Genomic DNA, 25,583 nt, shown 5'->3' on the forward strand with positions numbered 1-25,583 from the left:
CCTTTCTTTTCTTTTTATTTCATTTCTTTTATTTTCTAATCCACTTACCAATATTAAATAATAAACAACATAAACTTGGAGGAATGGAACCATGCTTGGCCGGCCACCTATCAAGAATTGGGCACCTTGACATGCAAACCCAAACTTTCTCACCTTGTTATTATTTAATCCTTATAATTCATCTATCATCTTTTCTAACTTCGTCAACTAGGTCCTTTTTGAATTAATTCACAATCCTAATGCTAATATTAAGCATTTAATTTCTCATATATTCACTGTCACACAACAATTTATGCAATTATAACACGAAAATAAATTTTTGGCTCGGTAATGTGGTCTCGAAACCATATTCCGACCAGGGTCTAATTTGGGTTGTCACAGGTAGTATGTGTCGGTGTTTATATTTATTAGGCATATCGATGATTGAGATCCATCATTTGTTGCGGATTCTCCACAGCTCATGTGAGTAGCATCAAGTAATGGTTAATGTCCCGCTTTACGACTTGTGTGAACAAAGTTATCCAAGAAGTTAATTTACTATAGTTCCTTGAGAAGAACTAAGTATGAAAAATTTTTGAGATAAAAGATGTATTTTGAACGGAGTTGTTAACTATGAATTGAACATGGTTAATATGCATATTATGTTATTTGAATGTATGAAATGATGTGCTAACTTATTTTGGTTATGTCATGAAAGGTATAAATTGACTATGGAATAATAAGTATATATGTTATTTTTCACTAGAAAAATTATGAACTGACAGGTATGTTGTGTTTAAATTTATACGAACTTACTAAGTTTTAAGTAAGCTTACCTTGTTTCATTTTCGTCCTTGTAGAGTGTCGGAATCATTCTGTCGATTGGATGATCTTCGGAGCTCACACTATTTGTTAATCCTTTTGTTAGATTTTTACTCATTTTGTCCCGATTATAAGTGGCATGTAAATAGGTTAATGGCAATGTAAATATATATGTAGTTGAATTATGTTTTGTGCCATCTTAAATGTGAATTATGTGTATAGATGTAAACCTTAATGGTTGTTTTTGTTGGTTGAGGTATGTATTGGTATAAGCATGTTGTGGTACTTATAGTGCATTTTGCATGTTGAATTTGGCAATTGGGGTTGATTTTGTTTTGGTGAATAAATAGGCATGAAACTTTGGTATGTTTATACATGAATGGTTAGCGATGAATTTTTGAATTCAGGTGTCAATTGTGACATATTAGTTAGACACTTAGGATAGATGATATGTGTATGTTTTTTGCAGGTTTTTGGTGTGTTTGAATAGGCTTAATGGTTGGCATATTGCATTGTTTGTGGCTTAAGTGAACATAGGATGTTATAACTTGACTTAGAAGGCACTTTTGGTACATACGATTTGACACATAGCTCTGTGACACATATGGCCATATAGCACGACCATGTAGTCTTTATGTTTTGGGAGGTTTTTACTGTACATGGCCTTAGTGAGTTACACTAACCAAGACATAGTTCTGTGACTACTGTTAGTAATTTTGCATTTAGGTCCACATGGTTTCAGTTTATTACACGGTCTGGGGACACTGCCGTGTGACCTTGTTATACACGGCTTCAATTTATTGTACGGGTTAGGCACACGATCATGTTATCTAGCTCCACACAACATCAACCTGTCAGACGGCCGTGTGACCCCATTTTTTCCTTTTTACCTATCTTTTTTTAAAAGTTTCAAATTAGTCTTGAATTGATTCCGAGTTGGTTTAAAAGCTTCGTAACCTCGATTGAAGCTCAGTTTTGGTTGTAAGTCATATTATACTTATGTTATCGAATGTTTCCTATTTAATTGAATATTTAAGCTGAATTCATATGTGATAAACGTTGTTAACTGTCGTAACATCTTATAACTCGGATTCAGCGACTGGACTAGGTGTAGGGTGTTACATATCTTTTGCAATCAAATATATTTGGTATTGTCTGAAGACAAACATATTTTGCCGAACCTTATTAAATTTCTGGTGTTCTTTATTGTTTTATATTTATCTTTCAATATTTTGTAGGGTATAATTGTAGTGATATATTGTGCTATTAAATTGCATTATAGGAAAATTTTGTCTAGGAGCAATGGCAGAGTGTAGTAGAGGCCTAAGTGGGCCATGGCCCCCCAAGGTTTAAAATTTTTTCAATTTAGCCCTTTGTAGATATACTATGGCCCTCCCAAAAATATAAGTAGGCCCCCCAAGGTTTAAGCTTTTTGCAATTTTTCCCTTTGTATATATACTATAGCCCTCCCAAAAATACAAGTAGGGCCTTCCAATATTTTTATAGTACTAAAAATAATATTAAAGATATACAATAATAGGAAGTAGTATGTTTAAATCGATTGTTATGTTGGAATACTACTTCTTTTGAATCAATTGTTTATATGTTTAAATCGATTGTTACGCAACACATCTAATTTTAGCTTGGCTCCCCCAAGATTAACATCCTAGCTCTGCCACTATCTAGGAGGTTGGGTTTTAAGTGGGACCATTTATGACCCCCTAATTTTTCTTAAATGATTTTCTAGTAAAAAAATTTACTCTCTTTTTCATAATTAAAACATATCAAAATATAATTACGAAGTATCAAAAAAATATAATTACATAGCTTATACAAAAACATTATATTTTTTTTCTAAATGTAAAAGAAAAATCAAACAAAAATGAAAAATAAAAACAAAAGCAACCCCTAGAGTTTGAAAAGAATAATGTAAATATAACCTCTCTAGCAAAACATTTTTAATCAAATTATCTATATGTATCTGTCTAAGACTGTCCTATTTATATTAGTAAAGTATTTAAGGTATTTTGAATAGCAATAACTTAGTAGTTGAAATATTTACTCACTAACAACAAGAAAAAAAAAGGAAAGTAGTGAGTAATTTGCGAAAAATTAATGAAAATTTCCATTTAATAGTAATTTAAAGTGGAATTTTGAAGCGACTTGTCATGTAATCAATGGCTCCATGTTTTTAACTTTGAGAATTATTTAAATTAATTTATTAAGAAACTTTGATGAATAATTAAAATTAAAGTTGTTAAAAATGTAAAAAATTAAATTTACAAAAAAAAACCTTAAATTATATGTCAAAATAGATAAAAATTCTATTTATAAAAAATAATTTTTTACAAAAATAAAAAAATTGTCATTTACTAAGATTTTACACTTTCCCATATTTAAAGGAATTGAAATATTACCATTTTAATTTAAAGATTATAATTTATTATAATTCTTTGACATTTTATTTATTTATTTATTTTATGAAACTTACTTTTACATTGAAAACGTCATTTATTTATGAACAATACAATTGAATTTTTTTGCTCAATCAAAATATTTTTATTAACGAAAATAGAAACATCTTACAAAATCGCCCCAAATATAAACATTAGACACCCAAAATAGAAACTATCGAACACCTATAAATTAAAACAAAACAAAAAGAAGAGACACGTTAGAACAAAAATCAAACACAACCGCCAAAACATGGAAGAAACTCATGTCTTCACTCCACCCCTTCTTCCCATGAAGTCAACAAGCAAATATGCTCCCGATGAACAAGAACAACATCGATCATCCCCATCACCTCAAACACAACCATGATAAAGCCACCAAAGAGCTTATTTTTATTATTGTTACCCATGGAAAACGCTAACAGCTTCATGACGATTAAAGTAGGAATCACAATTAACATTGGATATGAAACACCATGAGAGCCAAGAAATGATCCGCAAATGGCTCCAGAGAGATAACAAAAGACACAATCAGAACTGATGGCTCCGTATACCATGCCCCAATAAGCAACCCGATAATAAAACCTGCAAATCATATCACAAGCCACATTACTTATTAGCTCCATGGCAATTTCGAACACCGTCCATTTCCCCTCCTTTAAAGCACTCCTTTTCTTTCTTAGTTTTCATACTTCTACTCAATTATAGTCGCAACTCGTTTGATGTCTCATTGTACGAATTAATTGGGTTATAATTAAAAATTATGGATGCATTGAAATGTAACAATTCATGCAGTTTTATGTTTTAGTAGAATTATGTTATAATATTTGAAGCAGATTGAATATCCATCAATCGGCTAATAATCTCAGTCATCGTTCTAGACTTATCCATCCCCACTGAAACTGATTTAGATTTTGATTGATTTGTTGATTCCGAGCCATCCTCATCAATTTCGTCTTCCTTGTTACTGCATTTGTATATTGACGACACCACTGGATCGATCTCAACTATTCTCACCTCAAAACATTTATCACCAACCTGTAAATCAATAACTTTATCAATCTTTTGCAGGTGATCTGTTATGATCTCTATACTTCCCCTAAAAAGAGAGACTCTGTTTTCAGTATCCTTGTCAACTCTCAAAAACTTACCCCAGTGGCATGCTATATTATGGAAGGTTCCTTTACTCCATACATGAGGTGGAATTCCATAGCACATGAGCCATGTTCTTCGGCAATTGGACATACCATCATCATTCCATGGCTCAACTTTAAAAAACCATTTCAATAAAACTCCCCATTTTGATTCCTTAAGGTCCTAAATTAAGTTTTTGTTATTGAATGATAAGATAACAGAGCAACCCGATAATTTGAAAACATCCACCCCTGCAATTCCTTCAGCCAGCAGCTGATCTCTAAGCGTTTTCATGATTGAGAGATCCTCAATCCATCCTACGGCGCAATGCTCCAGCCAGCTTAGTTTATTAATATCTATCACTCCTTGTTGCACAACAGCCCTCTTTGATTCAAACTCCTTTCTAACACCCTCTAAATCCACCTTAGCATCACAACGTTTGGCATCATTCCCATCTACTTTATTTGATTCATCTTCCTCTTACTGCTGAATCACCTTCACGTTAGCTCTTGCTTGAAAATCCCTATTCCAGAAACCATTACGACCCTGAATCAAATTTTCATCTACACCAGACTTTCTCCAGAAAAAGCTCCTGATTCCAAATCGTGCCGTGCTCACTTCAATTCGAAATCCATAGAGTCTGAATCTGTTTAGTCTCTTAATCGCCCTATTTGCGTTAGTAATACTTCCATATCTTATAAAACCAAATCTTTTCCCACTCTTTCCTCTTTTGAGAGGAATGAAAGCATAAAAAACTCTGATGTAAAACTATCTCGAAATACACTTCAACACACTCGAATCCCTCCTCCTACTTATAATAATGTGTCTATCAACCAAATTAAGAATCAATTAGCACCAACTTTATTTATCTTGAAATTTAACTATTGAACATACTAATTTGTTTTCTCGTGCCATACCATAGATAAGTTAGTTTGGTTTATTAACATTATAAGCAATTTTTAAATTATTTTCATAATCATTTAAAATAATCAAAAATAAATTATCCAATATGGTAATAATAATAGGGAAGTAGAATTTTATCATATAATTATATTTTCTTTTGTAAATTTCTGTAATTATATTTGATTAATTGGTTAAGAAATATAATTACTCAATAATAATATATTGTATTAATTGCAATTTTAAGTCATTTATATATCGTGATTATCATATGGTGTTTAATGCATGTGTTGATTAGTGAGGATATTTTTTAAAAAGTAATTATAATGTTAATAAACGATTCCATCTATTATCAATAAAGCAAATTTAATTATCATTACCGATTGATGTGTCATTTTATAATTTAATACATCATCAATAAAACTCTTTGCAACTCAAATAATTTACCCAAAATTTAATGTTTTTATATATTTTTTAAAAGTATATAAATTAAGTTTAATTGAATTTCTTTTTTGAAGAATCTTATTATAGGTTTTGATCATATTTGCTCTTTTTGACACAGTACCTAAAACTATCCATAACCCCTCCCCAACTCATAAATAAGAGGAAAATGCATTTTAGCACACTCAAACCCACGTTCTCTTGCATTGCCCACACTACCCATGCCAATCGAGCTAAGACTCAATCAACATGTTTAACTGAATTTTACTTACCCATGTACTGTCGTGTAAAAAATCTTTAATTAACTAAAAAAAATTAACACTCAAAATATTTGTGGGAATTTTATTCATGAACTTTTATTTTGTGCAGTTGTACACATGAATTTTTAATTTGGTCCATTTTTTTACAAATTACTAACATAATTATCGTTACAACATCATTTTATGTTTATAGGTTGCATAAATAAATAATGATATTTATCCAATATAGAAATAAATTGATGCATTTATTTCTTTCAATTTATATAATTGAATTAAAAATAAAGTTTTATGTATAAATTTGAACCACAACCAAAGTTTCATTTGCATAGTTACACCAAATAAAAGTTCATGTATCATCCAATTGAGCTTTAGCTTAGTTGGAATTGTGGGTTATAAATAGAAGTATAAATTGTATAAAAAAATTTCATGTATGAAATTACATGTTAAAAATGTTTTTATATAATTTTAAGATTTATCCCTAAAAATACTTCAATAAAAAAATCTCCCACTTTCGTTCTTTCCTTCTTTTATTCACTCGCAAATTAACTAAGATTTTGTTTGAAAAATACTAAAGCTTGAAATCTGTCAGACCCCAAAATAGGGCCTAAGAGTTTTAGGGGTATTTTAGGAATTTTAGCCTTCGAGTGTTTGGAATTTTGTGACATGGCATACCGGTAATGTTTTCAATTATGAATTTTAGAAAATTAAATCAATTTCTAAAATTGAGTTTTAAATACCTTTAATTTTAGAAAATGGACTGATTTGTAAAAGAGTCAAAATTGTAAGTTTTTGTGAAACAATTAAGCCAAATTTTAAAAACCAATCTATTTCTTCCTTCCCACCTACAATTTTTCACATCAACTTTTCCCTAACTAGTGTTGCCATCTCTTGATTCTCTCTTACTATTTCAATCAATTTTGAATTCCAATTTTTAATCCTCTTTGATTTCTATCACTCTTGAACCTTAAACCTCTATAAAAGGCCAAGAAAAACACCCAAAAATACTATAGTTCCTCCATTGTCAAGCTTTTGGATTTTTCGGGTTTCGATCAAACGTTCGGTTTTCCGTCAACTAAGGTAACAATTCATCTTCCTATTAGTTTTAAATGTTATTTAGTCTTTAAAACCAAGTTTTTAGCCATTAAATCACAGGTTTTAAATAAAAGCCAAAAATCGGGTCTTTAATGGTGAATATTGGGTTTGTGGATAAAAATGTAGTTTCGAAGTGTTTTTCAACTTTTTTTTAACATGATCAGAAGGTTTCTAAACTTACTTTAAAGTTTTGCTAAAGATTTCTTGAGTTTTAATGAATTTTCAAAAAATAGCTATAAAACATGTTGAAAAAGTCAATATCTTGAATTGAGTAGTTTTGTGTAGTTTAAAGGTTGAGAATTAGTCGTAGGTGAATTATAAGATGAACAGGATTAGTTTTAGGCGAAAAAATTAAGTATAGATCAAGATATTCAAATTTAAAGGTTGTTATTTTATAAGTTTCAGTAACATGAGAACTTAGTTTAGGCTTATATTTTGTATGCTTGTAATGAGTCCTTGGTTGATTTTTGGATGTATTGTTGTGTGAATTTATTGTGTTGAAGTTCTGAATTCAATAAAACCTTCTACGAATAGAGATAAAGGCAAGGAAAAGCTACTTTGAGCTTTCGGCTTTTCAGCGAAAACGTAATCGATGAGTGTTTGGAATAATTACTTGTGGACATGATTCAATGCTCTCTTGTGATTTATGTACTTATGTGAATATGAATATGTGAACCGGGATGAAATGCTATAGCATTTGATATGTGGATATGATAATTATTGTGTAAAGTGCAATTATATACATGAAATAAATGTGTAATTTATATATTATATGACTATGCTAGTGTTTTGGAAAAGATGTTAATATGCAATGATAGTACACAGATAACCGATACGAGATATGTATTGTTTTTCAGATATTTTGGCCTTGTGATCTTGGAACCATTGGATATAATTGGCATGCCATAAGATTATGAGTACTCACCTACATGTACAATGATTTTGGGCATTGAAGCCTAGGGACATGTTGGAGGGATAAGGGAATGTGAGCTAAGCTCCATTCAACGGGACATGAGAAGGGTAATAAGGAGAGTGTTGGTATTATGCTTCACTTTTGGGACATGTTTGACTCTATGAGTCTATGTTGGTGTGTTGGAGATCCGTGTATCCGATGAGTGATGGTAGAGCTCACTTTTATGTTTTATAGCTTAAGCGTCAAATTATCTATAAATATGATTACGTGTATTGTGATATATGTATAATGTGATGTATGCCCAAATGAGTATGTGGTTGCTATGCAAATTATGTTAAATTGTATATATGTGTAATGTGTGTATTGTGATATGTGTTTATATGACATGTGACCATTATGCAATTTATCTATAAACATGTTTTTGAGTATTGTGATATATACTTGAATGTTAGGTGATTATATGTATAACAAATATTTATGCTTAAAAGTGAATATGTTTACCATCTAAAAAAACTAGAAAATAATACACGAATAAGTATATTATAATACTAAAGTTGGAACTGTTGAGGTTATGTTATATGGTTGTTTTGTTGATACTTGATGAATTGTTTGCATGATAGTTATTCTAGGCATTCATTGAGCTTGTTAAGTTCACTCACTCCTTCTTAAACTTTGCAAATTAGTTGTGAGCCAGTATGAACGGTGTAGCTTTCTGAGGGGTGATCCAAGCAAGTCCATTTTCGTTATTCGTAGGTGTTTATTATTTGGTTGTGTTTTTCAAAATAAGACAATGTGGTAGTCTTTGTGCTAATATTGGACATAATATTTTGAGTTGTCTCCACGATTTAATTGCTCTTAAAATTTTGGGATTTTTTTCGTAATATGTTAGCTATTGCTCAAATTTGCTTTTGATGTTTGAAACTATTATTATGGCCGTTTTGGTGTTTATTTGATGGCGATATGATAGCATGTTGAATCAGTACAAGTTGGAATGACTTATATGTTTAAAAATGTTGTATTTTTTTATCAAAACAAAAGTATCGATATTTGTATGTTAAAAACGATACCTTTAAAAATTTCAAAGTGCAAGAAGTTAGTCTTGTTAATTGGTATCGATACCTTGGCCCGAGTATCGATACTCGAAGGTAAAATTATCGATATTTGTTCAGTGGTACCGATATTTTCCGATAGTTGGGTTTTTGATTGAGAAATAATAAGCTAGTTTGGTATCAATTTTCCATGAGTTATCGATACCTCTTGAGCAAAATATTGATACCATGTCTTTAGTATAGATACCTACGTTGATGTTTTGAGATTTTGCTAAAACAGACCATATGCATGCTTAATTACTATTTTTAAGGCTAATTGATGTATGTTAGCATGTAACGATGATAACTAAAAAGTAAGAATGGTTTAACACCTATATAAATACTAAAATAAGAAGACAATTCTTTTACAACAAGACTTTAAAATGTTTTGTATGACACGAGACGGTAATGTGGCATTCTGATATTTGAGCTTGGCAACCAAGCCAAGTATGGGGAGTTAGAAAATCCATGTCTGAAATATAATGGTCTTGTTTGATAATTGATTGATAGCTGACTGCTGATTGCGGTGATTAATTTGATCAACTGATTCTATTAACTGATTTGACCAACTGTGTAACACCCCAAATTTTGAACATTTGTTTGATAAATTATGTCAATAATTAAGTCTCTGTATTTGTGGTTAAGTGTTCTATTTATACGTTTGAGATCGTGAGCTCGAGTTTTCTTTTTTGAATTTTACTATTTATTTTGGTTTAGCCCTTATCCTTAAACTCTCAACTTAAATTTATTTTTGTGTTAATCTATATCAAGAATGAGCCTACTGGTTCAATGGTTAGGCCTCTGTACACCTTCTAGTTCTGTGTTGGAGTCTCTGCGTATACAATAAGGAAATATTTTTGTTACTACTCCGTTAAGTATGGTTAGTTTCTTTTTAAAATTAATTGAATTCTTTTCTCCTTCTTGTTACGTTTTTTCCTTCTTCTCTTCTTCTTATTTTTTTTCTTTTCTTCCTTCTTTTCCTTTCCTCGTGTTCTTCTTCCTGTTCTTGCCTTTTTTTTTATTTCTTGTTGTCATTTTGTTACTGTTACGACAAGGAAACTTCGTATTTCATTGTCTTCGATTGTCGAGATAATTGCGTAAGTTTGATATGAATTTCTGTTAGTATTTGGTTGTTCATTTTGTCGAAGTGGGTTTCGCTTAGTTGCTTGAATTCTTTGATTAAGTGTTCGTTTGGTCTTTTCGTAGGCAAAGATAATGAGAATAACGCTCCCCAAACATTTTAGTTCTGTGAATTATTGTTTGATGCGAAGGTAAGGAGTGGAATCCTTGAGTTCAAGGTTCGTCGAAACTTTTCGACGCAATTCAGTTTTGTACTCTAATTCTAGCGTTTCATTGTGATTAATTGTGTAATTGACCTTTGAATTGTCTTTTTTTAGGCTTTAAATTCACCTCGGTCGCTTCTATGTCGAAACCGTGTCAGGTGTGTAACAAAAACTCAAAATTTTGCGAACGAAAAAGGCCAAAAAATATGGTTGCTAACGCCACACGGTCGTGTAACTCACTGTTTTGGAATTAAAGGCATACGGGCTAGGGACACTGTCTTGTGTTCAGGTTGTGTAACTCGCTGTTTTGAGCCACACAAGCCAACCACCTAGGCCGTATGAATCCGCATGGGCGTGTAGGAAAAAAAATCAAGATTTTTCCCTAGAGCCGTAAATGATGTTCAAATCGAACGTAGGCTTACCATAGGGTCCATATGATTGGAATTGGACAATGTAACCGTTATCTAATGATCTATATATTATTTTCATGTAAATACTTTATATGAAATCTGATAAGTAAGTGTGATAGCATAACATGAGTATGACCTGAATTTGTATACTATATATGTATATCTGATATCTGTTAAATAGACATTGGGTTGGGATTGTGAAAAGAAAAAAGTGTGGGCAGTTTAATCTATCAAATGTGGTGGCTTAACCACAAACATATATCTGACTTTAGCTATTTATCGCATTTGATCTGACAACTATACTGCAATTATTTTGGAACGTGACATACGGTCACTATGCAGTGTGCAGGGATGGAGTACTTGATACCCTATATGGTGTTAGGGTTGGACAGAGATAGTGCGTAACGATTAGGGTTACGAATCTGCATCTAAATCTGAAATGTTTTGCAACTGTATCTAATGTTTTCTGTTTCTGTTTCTATATTTGATTCCGAGAATTGACTGGTTAACAAAAACCAAAATCACATTTATTATGTTACGGATTAATTATAAATGTAAGTTACACACTGATTTGTAAACTCATTTAGTCTATTCATTGACTTACAGGTAACCCACAGACTTAGGCGGGTTGGCGTGGCAAGAGCTCAATTATTTTCCTTCTAATTATCTATTATTTTATCCAAACTTATACTATCGTGTGTTTTATTTTGGATGACTGGTTATAAGCTTTGATTTTTATGTTAGTTTTAACTATTTAATTAATCTTCGACTATTAAACTTTAAATAGTTGAAGGTTTGAGTTTTTCTAAAGTTATTTTATGTAGCTCTCTAAAATTGGTCTTAACATCTAGGTCAAGTATAAGATTTACAAATTGATCCTATTAACTGTTTATTTAAAAGTGTTTGGTAAAACTTAGCTGATAGTTGAAGGCTAATATTTTTAAAATGACAAATAAGGGCATTACACATTTTAAGGTTAAGTATTTATTTGTTTATAATATTTTAGTCTATATTGAGTGAAATTATTGAAATAAAATGCTATTACCAAGGAATTAAAACATCCATTATGGAAATTAATTAGTGAATATTTTTGAAAATTTAAATAAACAGATTTCTTAAGTTCCTTATTTGTAAATATTAACCTTGTGAAAATTGATAAATATTAATAGTGTATCAATATATGTAAACCATATTCTTAGTGATAATTATGTCATGTTTTTAGTATGTAAATTAGTAATAATTATGTCACATTCTGAATAAATTTGTCAAGTAGCACATTTCAATTTATATAAAGTTGCATAAGAAATCAATTTACACAAGTAAATTAAAAATAAATTAAGAATATATAAATATTCAAGGATAAATGAGCTCGATTGAAAATTTCTCGCGACAATGTTAATTCACAATGGAGTTTTTTTGTAGATTCACGGTGGAGTTTTTTTTTTTTTGAGATTTACTTTGGACTTTGGAGGTGAAATTGGAAATGAGAGAATGGAGGTTACTGATATCTTGACACCCCTATTAGGTTTGAGAGTATGTGGCAAAGGGAGTAATTTTTTAGCAAGCATTGTCAAATACATAATTCCACATATCTCATTCTCAATTAGCTAAACAAGTTTTTACAAACCTCCATTCACCAAATATTACAATGAGAAAGCTTGACTACTCAATCCTTTATTTGTGTCCAAATCAGCTAAAAAAGCTCAAAACTCTATTTATTAAATACCCCCAATAACTTATTCAATAAAATAAGTGAAAAATGTAATATTAAAATTTTAATTATAAAAACTAATTAAATTTTAGCTCGATTGACATCAACATTTTTGCTAATGCATGAGAATATGAGTTCGAGTCCGTTGAAACGCATTATCTTTCTATTTAAAGGTTAAGGAGGGGTTATGGATAGTACTAGGCATTATATTAAAAAAATAGATATGATAATCTCCTATAATGATATTAATGTTAAAAAAAATATAATTATAAAAAAATTAATAATTGAGTTATAAGTAAAACGATAAAAATGCTTAGGAATAAAAATTTTTAAGGTTAGGTTCAATCATTTGATATTGCATCTTTAATTGTTTTATTTAAATATTTCATATAAAAATAGTAAAAAAATGAAAATATCATTATATTAATAATTAATCATTTATTTTTAAAAAAAAGTTTTTAAGTAATTTTATTAATCGAATTGGTGTCAAATTGACTCACGATACCAACTCAAACAAATATATTAAATAAGTGTAGATACATGATTTTTTTTTAATTCTTACCCTTGTAATAATTTCTTTTTTTTTTCTTTAAATATTAGTTGTTATAAAAAATTAAATCTTATCAACAAAATAAGATTTCAACACTATCAAAAAACCATGCATTTATAAAAAAAATGTAACTACCGACCTCTTTTTTCTCACTTATAAATAAATTATTCAATTTTTTTACGATGATATCTCAACTAAATCTATTCATCAATTAGGTTATTCGTCTAAGTTTGAAAGTTCATTTGAAATTGAGAGGGTTTAGATAAAAATATTAGGCTCGAAAAATAGATTTGGGCAAAAAAATTCAACCCATTTAAAATATAAGTTGAGCTTGGACTCCAGTATTCAAGGCTAATCATTTTCTAAGGTTGTATAATATTATATCATGTTATTTTTATATATCAAGTAATTTTTAACACATAAGAATTAAATTTATAGTAATAAATTAATACTATAATGTAAACATACTAAAAAAATGTTAAATTTCATATATATAAAATTTTAATAAATGAAAAATATTTAAAATAAATTAATATTTAATATTTAATTAAAAAACAATATAAATACTTTTGAAAAAATTTTATAAACAATATGGTCGGGCTTAAAATGGATTAGGTTAACCATTTACAAATATGAGCGCTTTTGGTAAAATTTTTTAGTTTTATATTTTAGGCAAGGCCGAACTTGTAAACATAAAATTTGTTAGGTTAAATTTTGCTATTAGTCCTTGTACTTTAAAAAAGTTACAGATTTGGTCCTTTTACTTTAATTTGATCAATTTTAATCCATATTTTTTGATTTAGTCAATTTTAGACCTTATACTTTTAGAATTTTGAACTTTTAATCTTCATCCAAGTTGTAGTAGCTAAATTCATCCGATTAAATTCAATTACTATTCATGTACTATGCGTACAATTGTAGATTTAGCCCATATTTTCTAATTGGATCATTCTGAGTCCTTATACTTTTCAAATTTTGAAATTTCAATTATAATGCAAAATACTGTCGTTAATCCATTAACTAAATTTTTAGTGATTAATATGTAGAAATAACAAGTTGACATGACATTACATATAATAATATGTTTCTCATAAGATTTTGGAAATAGTAAAATTTACGTGAATGGATTTAAATTACAATTGCGGTTGCGTTTTCAATTGCATTTATCGTGGTTGCACACATAATGGATGCTATTGCGATCATTGCGGTCTTGAATTTTTTTTAAATCAAAAACTTATTATAAAACATAATAATTATAATTATAAAAAGTCACTTTTAATTATTTTTAGAGTGTTTTCTAACACTTATGAACTTTTATTAATATGATAACACAATTTTTACAATCATTAATTATTCTTATATTTATTTAAGAATTTTTTAAGAATATTATATTAACTAATAACAAAGTAAAAAAAAATAGGAAATATTAAACATTCATCATATTTAATAAGTTTGAAAGTTTTTATAGATAAAATAATTAAAAATTCATACATGAGAGAGGTCTTCAATATTTCTTCACAGCTTTGAAAATGGTAAAGATATCAAACCATTCTATGTTGCAAAAGGAAAAAAAAGGAATATATAAATGTATAGATTCTCATTCTTATTATTTATTCTCACTCTCATTCAACTTTCATATATAGTTTAACATGCTTCCATTCTTAATTATCTTTTCATAAAATATACTCCATTCATTTATTTATAGATGTATTTTAAATGTTTTAATATCATTAAAATTAAAAACATTAACAAAAGTTTTCTTTAAAAAAAACATACCTTACAAATAGTGGTAGTGATACAATTTAATTTTCACCAATTAATAGAATAACAAGGATGATTAGATCCTTCACCTTCACTTTGAGAGCGTTCTTGACTTTATTCTCGTGTCCTTTGTCCAAAAATATATCCAAAAAAAAAAAACATTGTCACCTTGGTTTTCATATAATTGATATTTAGAATATATTTGAGGAGGGAGATACATGAAAGGTGGAGGTGGATGATACATTGGTGCTGGAGGATGCATGTGAGGTTGATATGGCACACCATAATTAGGAAATAGTAGATAATAACCATATGGTTGTGAATAACCAGGTGGATGTTAAAAATATGAAGGTTGGTCCGGTGGATAAAAACATTGTGTGCTAGTGTCATGGGTTGCGCATACTCTAAGTCCATGACACTAGTAGATGAATCACTATACCCAAGGTTACTAGAACTCGATCTCCTACCAAATGAATAGCCTATAGAAGTATGCTTCTTACCTTTTCTTTTAATGGAGCTCTAGGTTTACTTCTATCTCTCCTAGGTTCAGGAAATATATTTCTATTAAATTTTGATATATCACAGAAATGTCCACTAATGGTACTAACCCCACATTCTCCTCCATACCGACTAGAAGACCTAATTTCACCTCTATGTCCATGATCATCATCAATTGGACTTAAACCACCACCATCAGGTCCATCACCACTCTGACTTGGCATTGCACTAGAACTTGAATGAGATAATTTTGTTATTGAGATTTATTAACATTTATTTTATCATCAGAGGTATCCACATGCAACACACCAACATTTTCACCATCTAACAATGAATTCTCTTTCTCTTAAAGTCATTCTGATAGTGGATCAACATCTTCAAATATATGATCAAGGCTAATAGGATTAAAACTAGCATTTATATCATCAATGCTCATTCTTTTTTTATGCCTTATCTGAAGCCTCATATTATAGTAGGTAAACACTAGTTTATCAAATTTTTTATACTTCAACTCATTTCTTGCCTTGATGTGAATATAACTAAATGTGTTCTAATTTTGTTTGCAGTTTGATGCAAAAGTTGTTTAACTAAGCACTTTAATTGCTAATATTTATAACTCAAGAACACATGTCATATATTATCCACCACTCAGCTGCATAATATTATTTAAATTTCAAAATAACTTCAAAATGTACAATATAATTAAATAAATTAAATAATTTAATTAACTACTTACCCAGATTCATATGCTTCCAAGCTCCTTGTGCTTGTGAAGTACCAAATGTCTCATATTTATCTTTAAATAGTAACAACTAAATAAATAAAAAGATAGTAAAAATAAAAAAAATAATTCCATTTCAAATTATGTAACTAAGTTATAAATAATAGTACTTGAATATAACTTGATTAACCATTCTAACTTGAGTATCAAAAGAAAGTTCTAATCTTTCAATTATTGATGTTGTACCTTCTAATGTTTCTATTACTACGTTCTAAGAATGTTCCACCCCAAATTGAAATTGAGGATTGAGAAAATAACCTAAGCATACTTTATAAGAATATCATCAAATAATAATAATCTAAAGCTTAAAATAATAAAATATAAAAATAGTTCTTAATTATATAAAACATTTTATCTTACCAGCTGAATGCAAGTCAGAATGCATAAAATTTCATCTATTGTCAGTAATCTGTTCGTACTCGGTGAAATATCGACAATCTTGTCGAATTGCTCGTTTAGCTCTATCAACAGCCTCAAAAATAAAGTCCATTGTTGGTTTTTCATCACCATCCACAAGTTTCAATAATTTTACTAGGGGCTCGTAAACTTTAAAAAAGAGCCACTGATCTTTTTAAAATCATTAAAGGTTGTTATATTTAAGTAATTATATTAACTAATTATAAAATATTTACATTTAAATTAAACATTTCTCTCATATCTTACTTTTGTCTTGTTATCTCTTCAAGTTAATGAAATGATTTGCAAATCGAGTAAGAGCAGGTCGAAGTATTTATTTCCCTTGTGAATACTTCATCAAATTAATAGTCCAATTGTGATTGTATATAACGCAAGTCACTTTCTTAGCCTCATCTAACACTTTTTCTACGATGAGTTTTTTCCCAATATCTTCAAGGAATAAATCTAAACAGTGAGTTACACATGAGGTCCAATATAAATGCTTTCTTTTCAACATTAATTTTTTCCAACAGCTTTCTCAAATTTCTTCTACAACTAAATATAACAAACTGTAGTAGAATTTAGCATCTCTATTATGAACACTCGAGACATCCACAGATTTCTAAGAAACGGTTCCTTTACTGCAATAAAGAAGGAAACTAATTATGTGCATTTGATTCAAATTGTTGGTCCAACCATCACACAGTAGAGTTGCATTCAATTCTTTCCATTGAGTCTTTAGTTCATTTACCCAATCACGAACTCATTGACACTCTGACTTCAAATACACATTTAAAACCTCATAAGGTGTTGAGAGCTTTACACCTTATCCAACTTCTATTGACACTTGAATTAAGTTATACAATTATGGAAAAGTTGCTAATTGAAAAAACATTCATATATTAAAAATTTAGATATCGTTTCACTTATCTCCCTGCGTAAAGTCTTTAAAAAAAAGCCACTGATCTTTAGTTATTTTGAGCTTTTGCTTTTAGCCAATTCAAGTATAACTCCCCTTAAGGTAAACTCAGACTCACTTGAAATGGATTTACTTATTCTTTCTCTATGATATTCTCCAAGTGATCCATGAGAAGATTACTATTCTTCATAAATGTTACTCCAATCATTAGTACTTCGTCTAAATTTTTTCCTTCTATACCACTCGTGTTGTGACAGGACACTTTTAAATCGATTATCGACTTATCGGTACAAGAAATTTGTTCAAAAAAAGAAAAAACAATCCAAACTCTAAACTTTCACACTCAAATTTCACTATCCAAATTCCAAACCAAACAAAATCACAACACAATTACAAAATTCTCTAAATAAAATCTTTCATAAATTCATAACTTTTAAGTACATGAATTTTTTTTTGTCTTAATTCTTGCTTCTTTTTGTTGTAACATGCAAAGATTGACGAGAAATTTTTGACAAAATCTTTACAAATCATTTTTATATTTTCGGGTATTTTGGTAGTAATCAATGGTAGCCTATGTAAAGTTTAAAGAAATTGGAAAAAAAATGGAGAATGAACGGATCTTGTAAAGAAAAGCAAAGAAAACTTAAACCTTAATTTTTTTTTCTCTTTCATTTTTTACTCTCTGCCTCACGATAGAAGAAGAGGAAGGAGGTTGAGGCCTGGGGGAACTTGGGAAACTTTTTGTTTTAATTTTTAATTTTTGGGTTTTGAGTGACCCGGCAATAATGGGTTGTGGTGGGTTATTTTTAAAAAATAAATTATAGATATACAATAAATTTATTTTTTCAATGTTAGTGATGATAAGTTATAAAAGTAACATATTTTAATTTTATTCTTAATGCGTTTTTGGATGATTATTTATGCAAATTGATAATTTCTAATCCTTTAAATTCATGTTTCTATACTTATTAGAACATTTGGTAGCAAAAGGAGCGAAAAAAAGATAGCAAAAATCAGACAAGTAGAGCAAATTTCAAGAGCCACACGGGCTAGGCCTTCCCACACGGGTTGGACACACGGCCATGTGAGCCACACAGGATGGACACACAGTCATGTGCCAGACCGTGTTGATTTCTTGACTCGTATCCCAAACACGCGAAAAAACGCAATTTTTGGGCTTTCTAGTCATTCGAAAGTCTATAAATATCAAATAGAAGAAAAGAATATGAGACATCAGAGAATATTGAAGAAAACAACTCGAAGAACACCACTGAAACCAACTCTAAAGCATATTTCCATCAAGATTGAAGGCCTCCTTTTAATTTCTTTAAAGTTTTTATGATTTTCTTTAATTCTTGTGGTTATATTGATTTTGAGATAATTTTATTTACAATTATGAATTAATTTCCTAGATACCTAAGAATGATAAACTCTATGATGAAATCTATTATTTGATTTATGTTTTATGTGATAAATATTTTATTCTTATTCTCAGTAATGTGTGCTTAACTATTATTTTAATGTTTCTAGGATATTAATTCATATTTATTGTGCTTAAACCAGAGGAGAAAAATCCTTATTTAAGAGTAGATCTAACATAATTAAGTGGAGTTGCATGCAATCCTAAAAATAGAATGACATAAATCTATCGGAATAGAGTCAAATCTAATAAAGGAAGAGTTAATGTGATAATAAGGATTTTAATTAAAAAGAAATTTTAATTAATTAACCTAGAGTCAACTGTTCTTACTTAAGAAAAAGATAATAGCAAAATTTAAGGATTTTGCGGATCAAGATATCAAGTGAATAAATCATTTAATTCAAATTCATAATGATAGATTAAATCTAAGTGAATTCTTTCTTGGGTATTATTTTACTTCTTGGTTATTATTCAATTATTTTCCTAATTTATTCTCTCTTGAGTTCTTTGGTTAATTAATTTAGTATATTTAGCTTCAATCAATCATATCAAATTATCAATTAAATAATAGGAAAATGGTTATTACTAGTACTTTTAGTGCTCGTGGATACGATACCTCTACTCAACGTTGCTATACTACTTATCGACAGGCGCACTCATCTTTGTCATATTTTTAGTTAGTTTCGTGATACATCAAGTGATATTTACTTTTTTTTTGTATTATATTGTTGATAATATAAGTAACGAATTACTTATATTTCTAAATATAATTTTATATTTCTTGTATATAAATAAAAATAAAGCATGTCACCACTTGAAGAATTCCCAACTAAAGGATTGGAGGGTGCACCAAGTAATGATATAGGTTAACACTTTGGAACTCTAGTGTCATATATGAAAGGAAATGTCGTATGAAAACTTTGTAATAAAGTTGTGAAAGAAGAAATAACACGATTTAAAGAGCACATTGCTCATAAAACCGGCAATTTTGCACCAAGCCCTAATTTATTGGTATGTAATACTTTATTATTATTTTTTAAATATTATCGTAAATTTATCAATAAAGATTATACATAATTGATAATAATATAAAAAGTAAATTATTTTTATTTTATTAACAGGTGTCCGTAGAGAAAGTATGACGAATATACTGAAAGAAAGCAACACAAAGAAAATAGACAAAAAGAGAACAAATGAATTCTTATCCCAATTAAAAGGAGGGAAGGATAAACACGAGGGATTCATTGATGACGTTTCTGTTAGGCAAGCAACTCGAGAAAATATCTAATCACAACACGAGTGGCATAGAAGGAAGAATTCAGACGAAGTACTAGTAGTTGGAGTAACATTTATGAAGAAGAGTGATCTTCTCATGGATCAATTAAAGAATATTATGGAGAAAGAACAAATAAATTCATCCAAAGTGAGTCTAAGTTTACCTTCAGGGAGCTATACTTGATTGGCTAGAAGCAAAAGCTCAAAACAACCAAAGATAAGTGGCTCTTTTTTAAAGACATTACGCAGAAAGATAGGTGAAGTAATATCTAAATTTTTAATATATGAACGACTTCCTTTTCAATTAGCAAGCTCTCCATGGTTGTATAACTTATTTCAAATGTCAAAAGAAGTTGGACAATGTGTAAAACTTCCAACACCTTATGAGGTTTCAGATGTGTAATTGAAGTTAGAATATCAACAAATTCGTGATTGCGTAAATGAACTAAAGACTCATTGAAATGAATTGGGTGTAACTCTAACGTGTGATAGTTGAACCAACAATTTGAATTAAATGCACATTATTAATTTCCTTGTTTATTGTAAATGAATCGTTTTTTGAAAATCTGTAGATGTCTCGAGTGTTTATAATAGAGATATTGAATTCTACTACATTTTGTTAGATTCAATTGTAGAAGAAATTGAAAAAAGTTACACTGTCCAAATAGTGACTGATGAGGCAACAATAAAAGCCACTGGAAAAAATTAATGTTGAAAGAAAATATTTATATTGGACCTCATGTACAACTCACTATTTAGATTTATACTTCGAAGATATTAGGAAAAAGTCAAGTGTAGCAAAAGTGTTAGATGAGGCTAAGAAAGTAACTTACTTTATATACAATCACATTTGAACTATTGATTTGATGAAGAAGTATACATAAGGGAAGCAAATAGTTCAACCCTCTCTTACTCGATTCGCAACTCATTTCATTAAACTTGAAAAGATAATAAGACAAAAAGCAAGATCTGAAAGAAATATTTAATTCAAAGGTCAATATTTTATAATTACTTAATATAATTACTTCAATATAACAACCTTTAATTATTTTATTAATTTCAAATAATTTAAATTATATTATTTTAAAAGTTTTCTTATAAATATATAGGAATTTAAATAACCAAAATGGGGACGATAAAAGTTAGGGCCTACTTATGAAGCCAAAACAATTGTTTTTTAAAAAAAAAATTAGAAAAAAGCCAATGACCTAATAAAAATTTACGAGCCCCTAGTAAAAGTATTGAGACTGTGGATAGTGATGAAAAACTAACAATGGGTTTTATTTATAAAATTTTTGATAAAACTAAATGAGCAATTCAACAAGATTGTCCATATTTCACCGAGTACGAAAAGATTATTAACATTAGATGAAATTTTATGCTTTCTAACTTGCATTCAGGTGGTAAGATAAAATATTTCATATAATTAAGAACTATTTTTATATTTGATTATTTTAAGCTTTAGATTATTATTTAATAATATTCTTATAAATTTTACTTAGGTTATTTTCTTGATCGTCAATTTCAATTTGGGGTGGAGCATTCTTAGGATGTACTAGTTGAAATATTAGAAGGTACAAGATAAATAATTGAAAGATTAGAACATTCTCTTAATACTCAAGTCAGAATGATTAATCAAGTTAGATTCAAATATTATTATTTGTAACTTAGTTACATAATTTGAAATGAAATTATTTTTTTTCATTTTTACTCTATCTTTTTATTTATGCAATTGTTACTATTTAAAAATAAACATGAGAGATTCGATACTTCACAAGCACAAAGAGCTTAGAAGCAAATGAATCCAGATAAATAGTTAATTAAATTGTTTAATTTAATTTAATTTTTATTATTTAATTATATTGTACATTTTGAAGTTATTTTGAAATTTAAATAATATTATGCAGCTAAGTGGTGGATAATATATGGCACATGTATTCCTGAGTTACAAAGATTAACAATTAAAGTACTTGGTCAAACAACTTCTGCATCAAATTGTGAACGAAATTGCAACTCATTAAGTTATATTCACACCAAGGCAAGAAATAGGTTCAATTATAAAAAACTTGAGAAACTAGTGTTTACCTACTATAATATAAGGCTTCAGATAAAGCATCAAAAAAGAATGAGCATTGATGATATAAACACTAGTTTTAATCCTATCAGCCTTTATCATATCTTTGTAGATGTTGATCGACTAATCAGATTTACTTCAAGAGAAAAAGAATCTATTGTTAGATGGTGAAAATGTTGGTGTGTTGCATGTGGATAACTCTAATGGTGAAATAAATATTGATCAATTTTAACAACAAAAGTCTCATTCAAGTTCTAGTGCAACGCTAAGTTAGAGTGGCGATAAACATAATGGTGATGGTTTAAGACCAATAGGTGACGATGATGGACATAGTGGTAATAGAGGTGAAATTAGGTCTTCTAGTCAATATAGAGGAGAATGTGAAATTGGTACCAGTAGTGGATATTTCCATGATAGTTCAGAATTTGATAGAAATATTTTTCCTGAACCTAGGAGAGATAAAAGTGAACTTAGAGCTCCATCAAAATGAAAAGGCAAGAAGCATACTTCTGTAGGCTTTTCATCACGTAGGAGATCGAGTTCTAATAACATTAGATATAGTGATTCATCCACTAGCACTCAAGGTTTTTATCCACCTGAACAACCTTCATATTTTCAACTTTCACATGGTTATCCATAACCATATGGTTATTATCCACCATTTCCTAATTATGATGTGTCATTTCAGCTTCAAATGCATCATCCACCACCAATGTATCATTCTCCTCAAATATATCCTCCATATCAATTATATGAAAACCAAGTTAAAAATCTTACATTTTTTATATATATTTTTGGACAAAGGTCATGAGAACCAAGTCAAAAACGCTTTGAAAGTGAAGGTGAAGAATTTAATCCTCCTCGTCATTCCACTAATTAGTGAAAACTAAATTGTACCACTACCACTATTTGTAAGGTATTTTTTTTAAAGAATATATTTGTTAATGTTTTTAATTTTAATGATATTAAAACATTTAAAATACATTTATAGATAAATGAATAAAGTAAAAACAATAATTAAGAATTGAAACATGTTAAACTATATATGAAAGTAGAATGAGAGCGAGAATAAATGGTAGGAAATAGGAATAATTAATGAGAATCTATACATTTATAACGACCTATTTTTTGCAGTAACAATTTTGGACGACACCGCTACTGCTATATAACGGCCGCTATTTCGCTACCCAACAATTATTTAAATCCCTGGATTTAACAATTATTGTCTAGTGAGGATTAAAATTTTAAAAATTGAAAAGTACAAGGGTTAAAAATGAACAAAGATTAAATCCACAACTTTCAAAAAGTACAGAGAGTAATGACAAAATTTACCAATTTGTTAATACTATACTTAAGCTTGACCTGACCCGTTTCGATCCATAAACACTTTTAATCCTAACCCAACTTTTTTTTAAGGATTTAATCCATTTAATTTTAAACTTAAGATAAAAATTTCCTAACTCTATCCACAAATATTTTAATAAAACTATACTACTATATATAAAAAGTCCATCCTTCTTTGACACCCTGTCCTTTACTTTTCTTTTACATTACTAATAATAATGGTTAAATTTCTATTGAGGCCCCTCTACTTTTTAATTATACAAAAATGGTCAAATTTTTATTTCAATCCTTATAACATGCTTAAATTTAATATTTGATTTTTATACTTTAATTTCATACATAGTTTGCTACCTCAAAGTTTATAATGTTATTAGTTAGACTAAATATTTTATTTTAAATTAAAATATTAAAGTAAATTTAAAGAATTGTTAACGTCATTTTTTTTGTTATATTTAGTCCTATTACAATGCCATTTTTCTGACATGATCATGGAATGAATACTTTTTTAAAATTTAGAATGTCACACCAATAAGTTTAATAGAAGAATTTTAGATTTGAAAAAATAAAAGGACTAAATTCTTAAAAATAAAAATATAAAAATTAGATTCTAAAAATATAGAGAGTAGATTATAACCTTTAACTTTTAACTATTTAATCTAAAAATAATTAAACATGAAATGAACCATACGAATTAAAAATAAAAGGTAAGATTTGGTGAAACAATCCCACGAGATAAAGACAGAAATAATTGTCTTTTCCTAAGTCATTATACCACATATAATTTAGAGATGCAAACAAGAACCAGAAGAATTAAAAGGTTGTGTTTGGTAGTAATTATTTAGTAAACAAAATATTAGAAATTTAACTTTAAGTTATGGTTTATTAGTGGAATGTTCATTTTCTTTAAAAATAGTTTGAGCTTCAATTACGATAGTAGAAAAAACATTAAAAATTGGGGAAAGAATAATTAATTATTTTCTTTCAGGACTTATATTTTTTTTTTTCAAATCTTGTTATATAAATATTATTCAATGAAATATTGCTTACTCTCACAAAACAATTCTTTGTTTATCTTTGAGATTATAATTAGTCTTGATTTATGCTTTGTATTTATATTGGATAATTTTACTATTTAAAAATATTTGAATAATTTAAAAATATAGTTATTAATTGATATGTAGATATTAGATCAGTTAAAGACTTTAGGTTATAATGATGTACGACGGTCCGTTTCATAAAATATTAATTTTAACCGAAATGGATATGCAGGGTTTATCCTCCCACAAAGAAAAGCATGTTCAGGGGTTATCATTCGAAACGAGATGGGCCAAACTTTGGTAGCTTGCAGTAGACTTACCAGTTGGGTTCCATCGGCGTTTGCCGCCGAAGCTCTAGCTGTAATTCATGGCCTTCGCTTTGCACTCGATCTTGACTTCCAATCTGTGATTTTAGAAGGGGGCTCAAGGTCGGTCATCCAAAAAATAGTGGATAATGGGAAGGATTTATCGGAAATAAGCGCGCTTACCTGGGAAGCAAAGGAACTCGCGAAATCTTTTCGGTTTTGCAGGTTCCATTTTGTAGATCGATCCGGAAACAAGGCAGCGCATGCAATGACGCGGGACGGGCTGAGGAGAGACGAGGATAGATTCTGGGTGGAGGAGGTTCCCGATTTGGCTACTGTGACTGTCGATGATGATTACAGATCTGTAGACCCTCCGTAGGTGTGCTATTCAGGGTTGGTTTTGAGGGGATTCATTTTCACTTTTGGCCCTCGTATGTCTTTGTTGCTCCCTTGGGTCTTCTTTGTTTGGTTAAATGGTAGTGAAGGGAGCATCGATGGTCGGAATTTCTGTAAATTTTGTTTAGTCTTGTTTGGTGTGGGTTCTGTTTCTTTTTTGTTTGTGTGTTGGTTTTGTTTTGGTCAGGTTGTTTTGGGTGAGTCTGTTTATCTGACGTCTTAATTGTTTTTTGGGTTTTGTTTTGACGGTTTAATTTTCCAATAAGAGTGACCGGTATTTATTCAAAAAAATGTATAAAGATAATTAATTTTAAATTATATAAACGAATCGACCTCCTATG

The 25,583-nt window shown here is 29.3% G+C and overlaps 1 protein-coding gene across 1 annotated transcript; it reads right to left on the reverse strand.

The window, feature by feature from the left end:
* Nucleotides 1-3,336: 3,336 nt before the first annotated feature.
* Nucleotides 3,337-25,583, reverse strand: LOC107954809 (uncharacterized). The gene is made up of 3 exons (XM_016890491.2): nt 25,030-25,583; nt 24,862-24,944; nt 3,337-3,839 (listed from the first exon to the last, which is right to left on the reverse strand). Exons 2-3 carry the CDS (start codon nt 24,873-24,875, stop codon nt 3,527-3,529), a joined length of 327 nt encoding a protein of 108 aa, XP_016745980.1. The 5' UTR covers nt 24,876-24,944; nt 25,030-25,583; the 3' UTR covers nt 3,337-3,526.

This window comes from Gossypium hirsutum, chromosome D07 (genome assembly GCF_007990345.1).
Source record: "Gossypium hirsutum isolate 1008001.06 chromosome D07, Gossypium_hirsutum_v2.1, whole genome shotgun sequence".
Taxonomy (NCBI): Eukaryota; Viridiplantae; Streptophyta; class Magnoliopsida; order Malvales; family Malvaceae; genus Gossypium; species Gossypium hirsutum.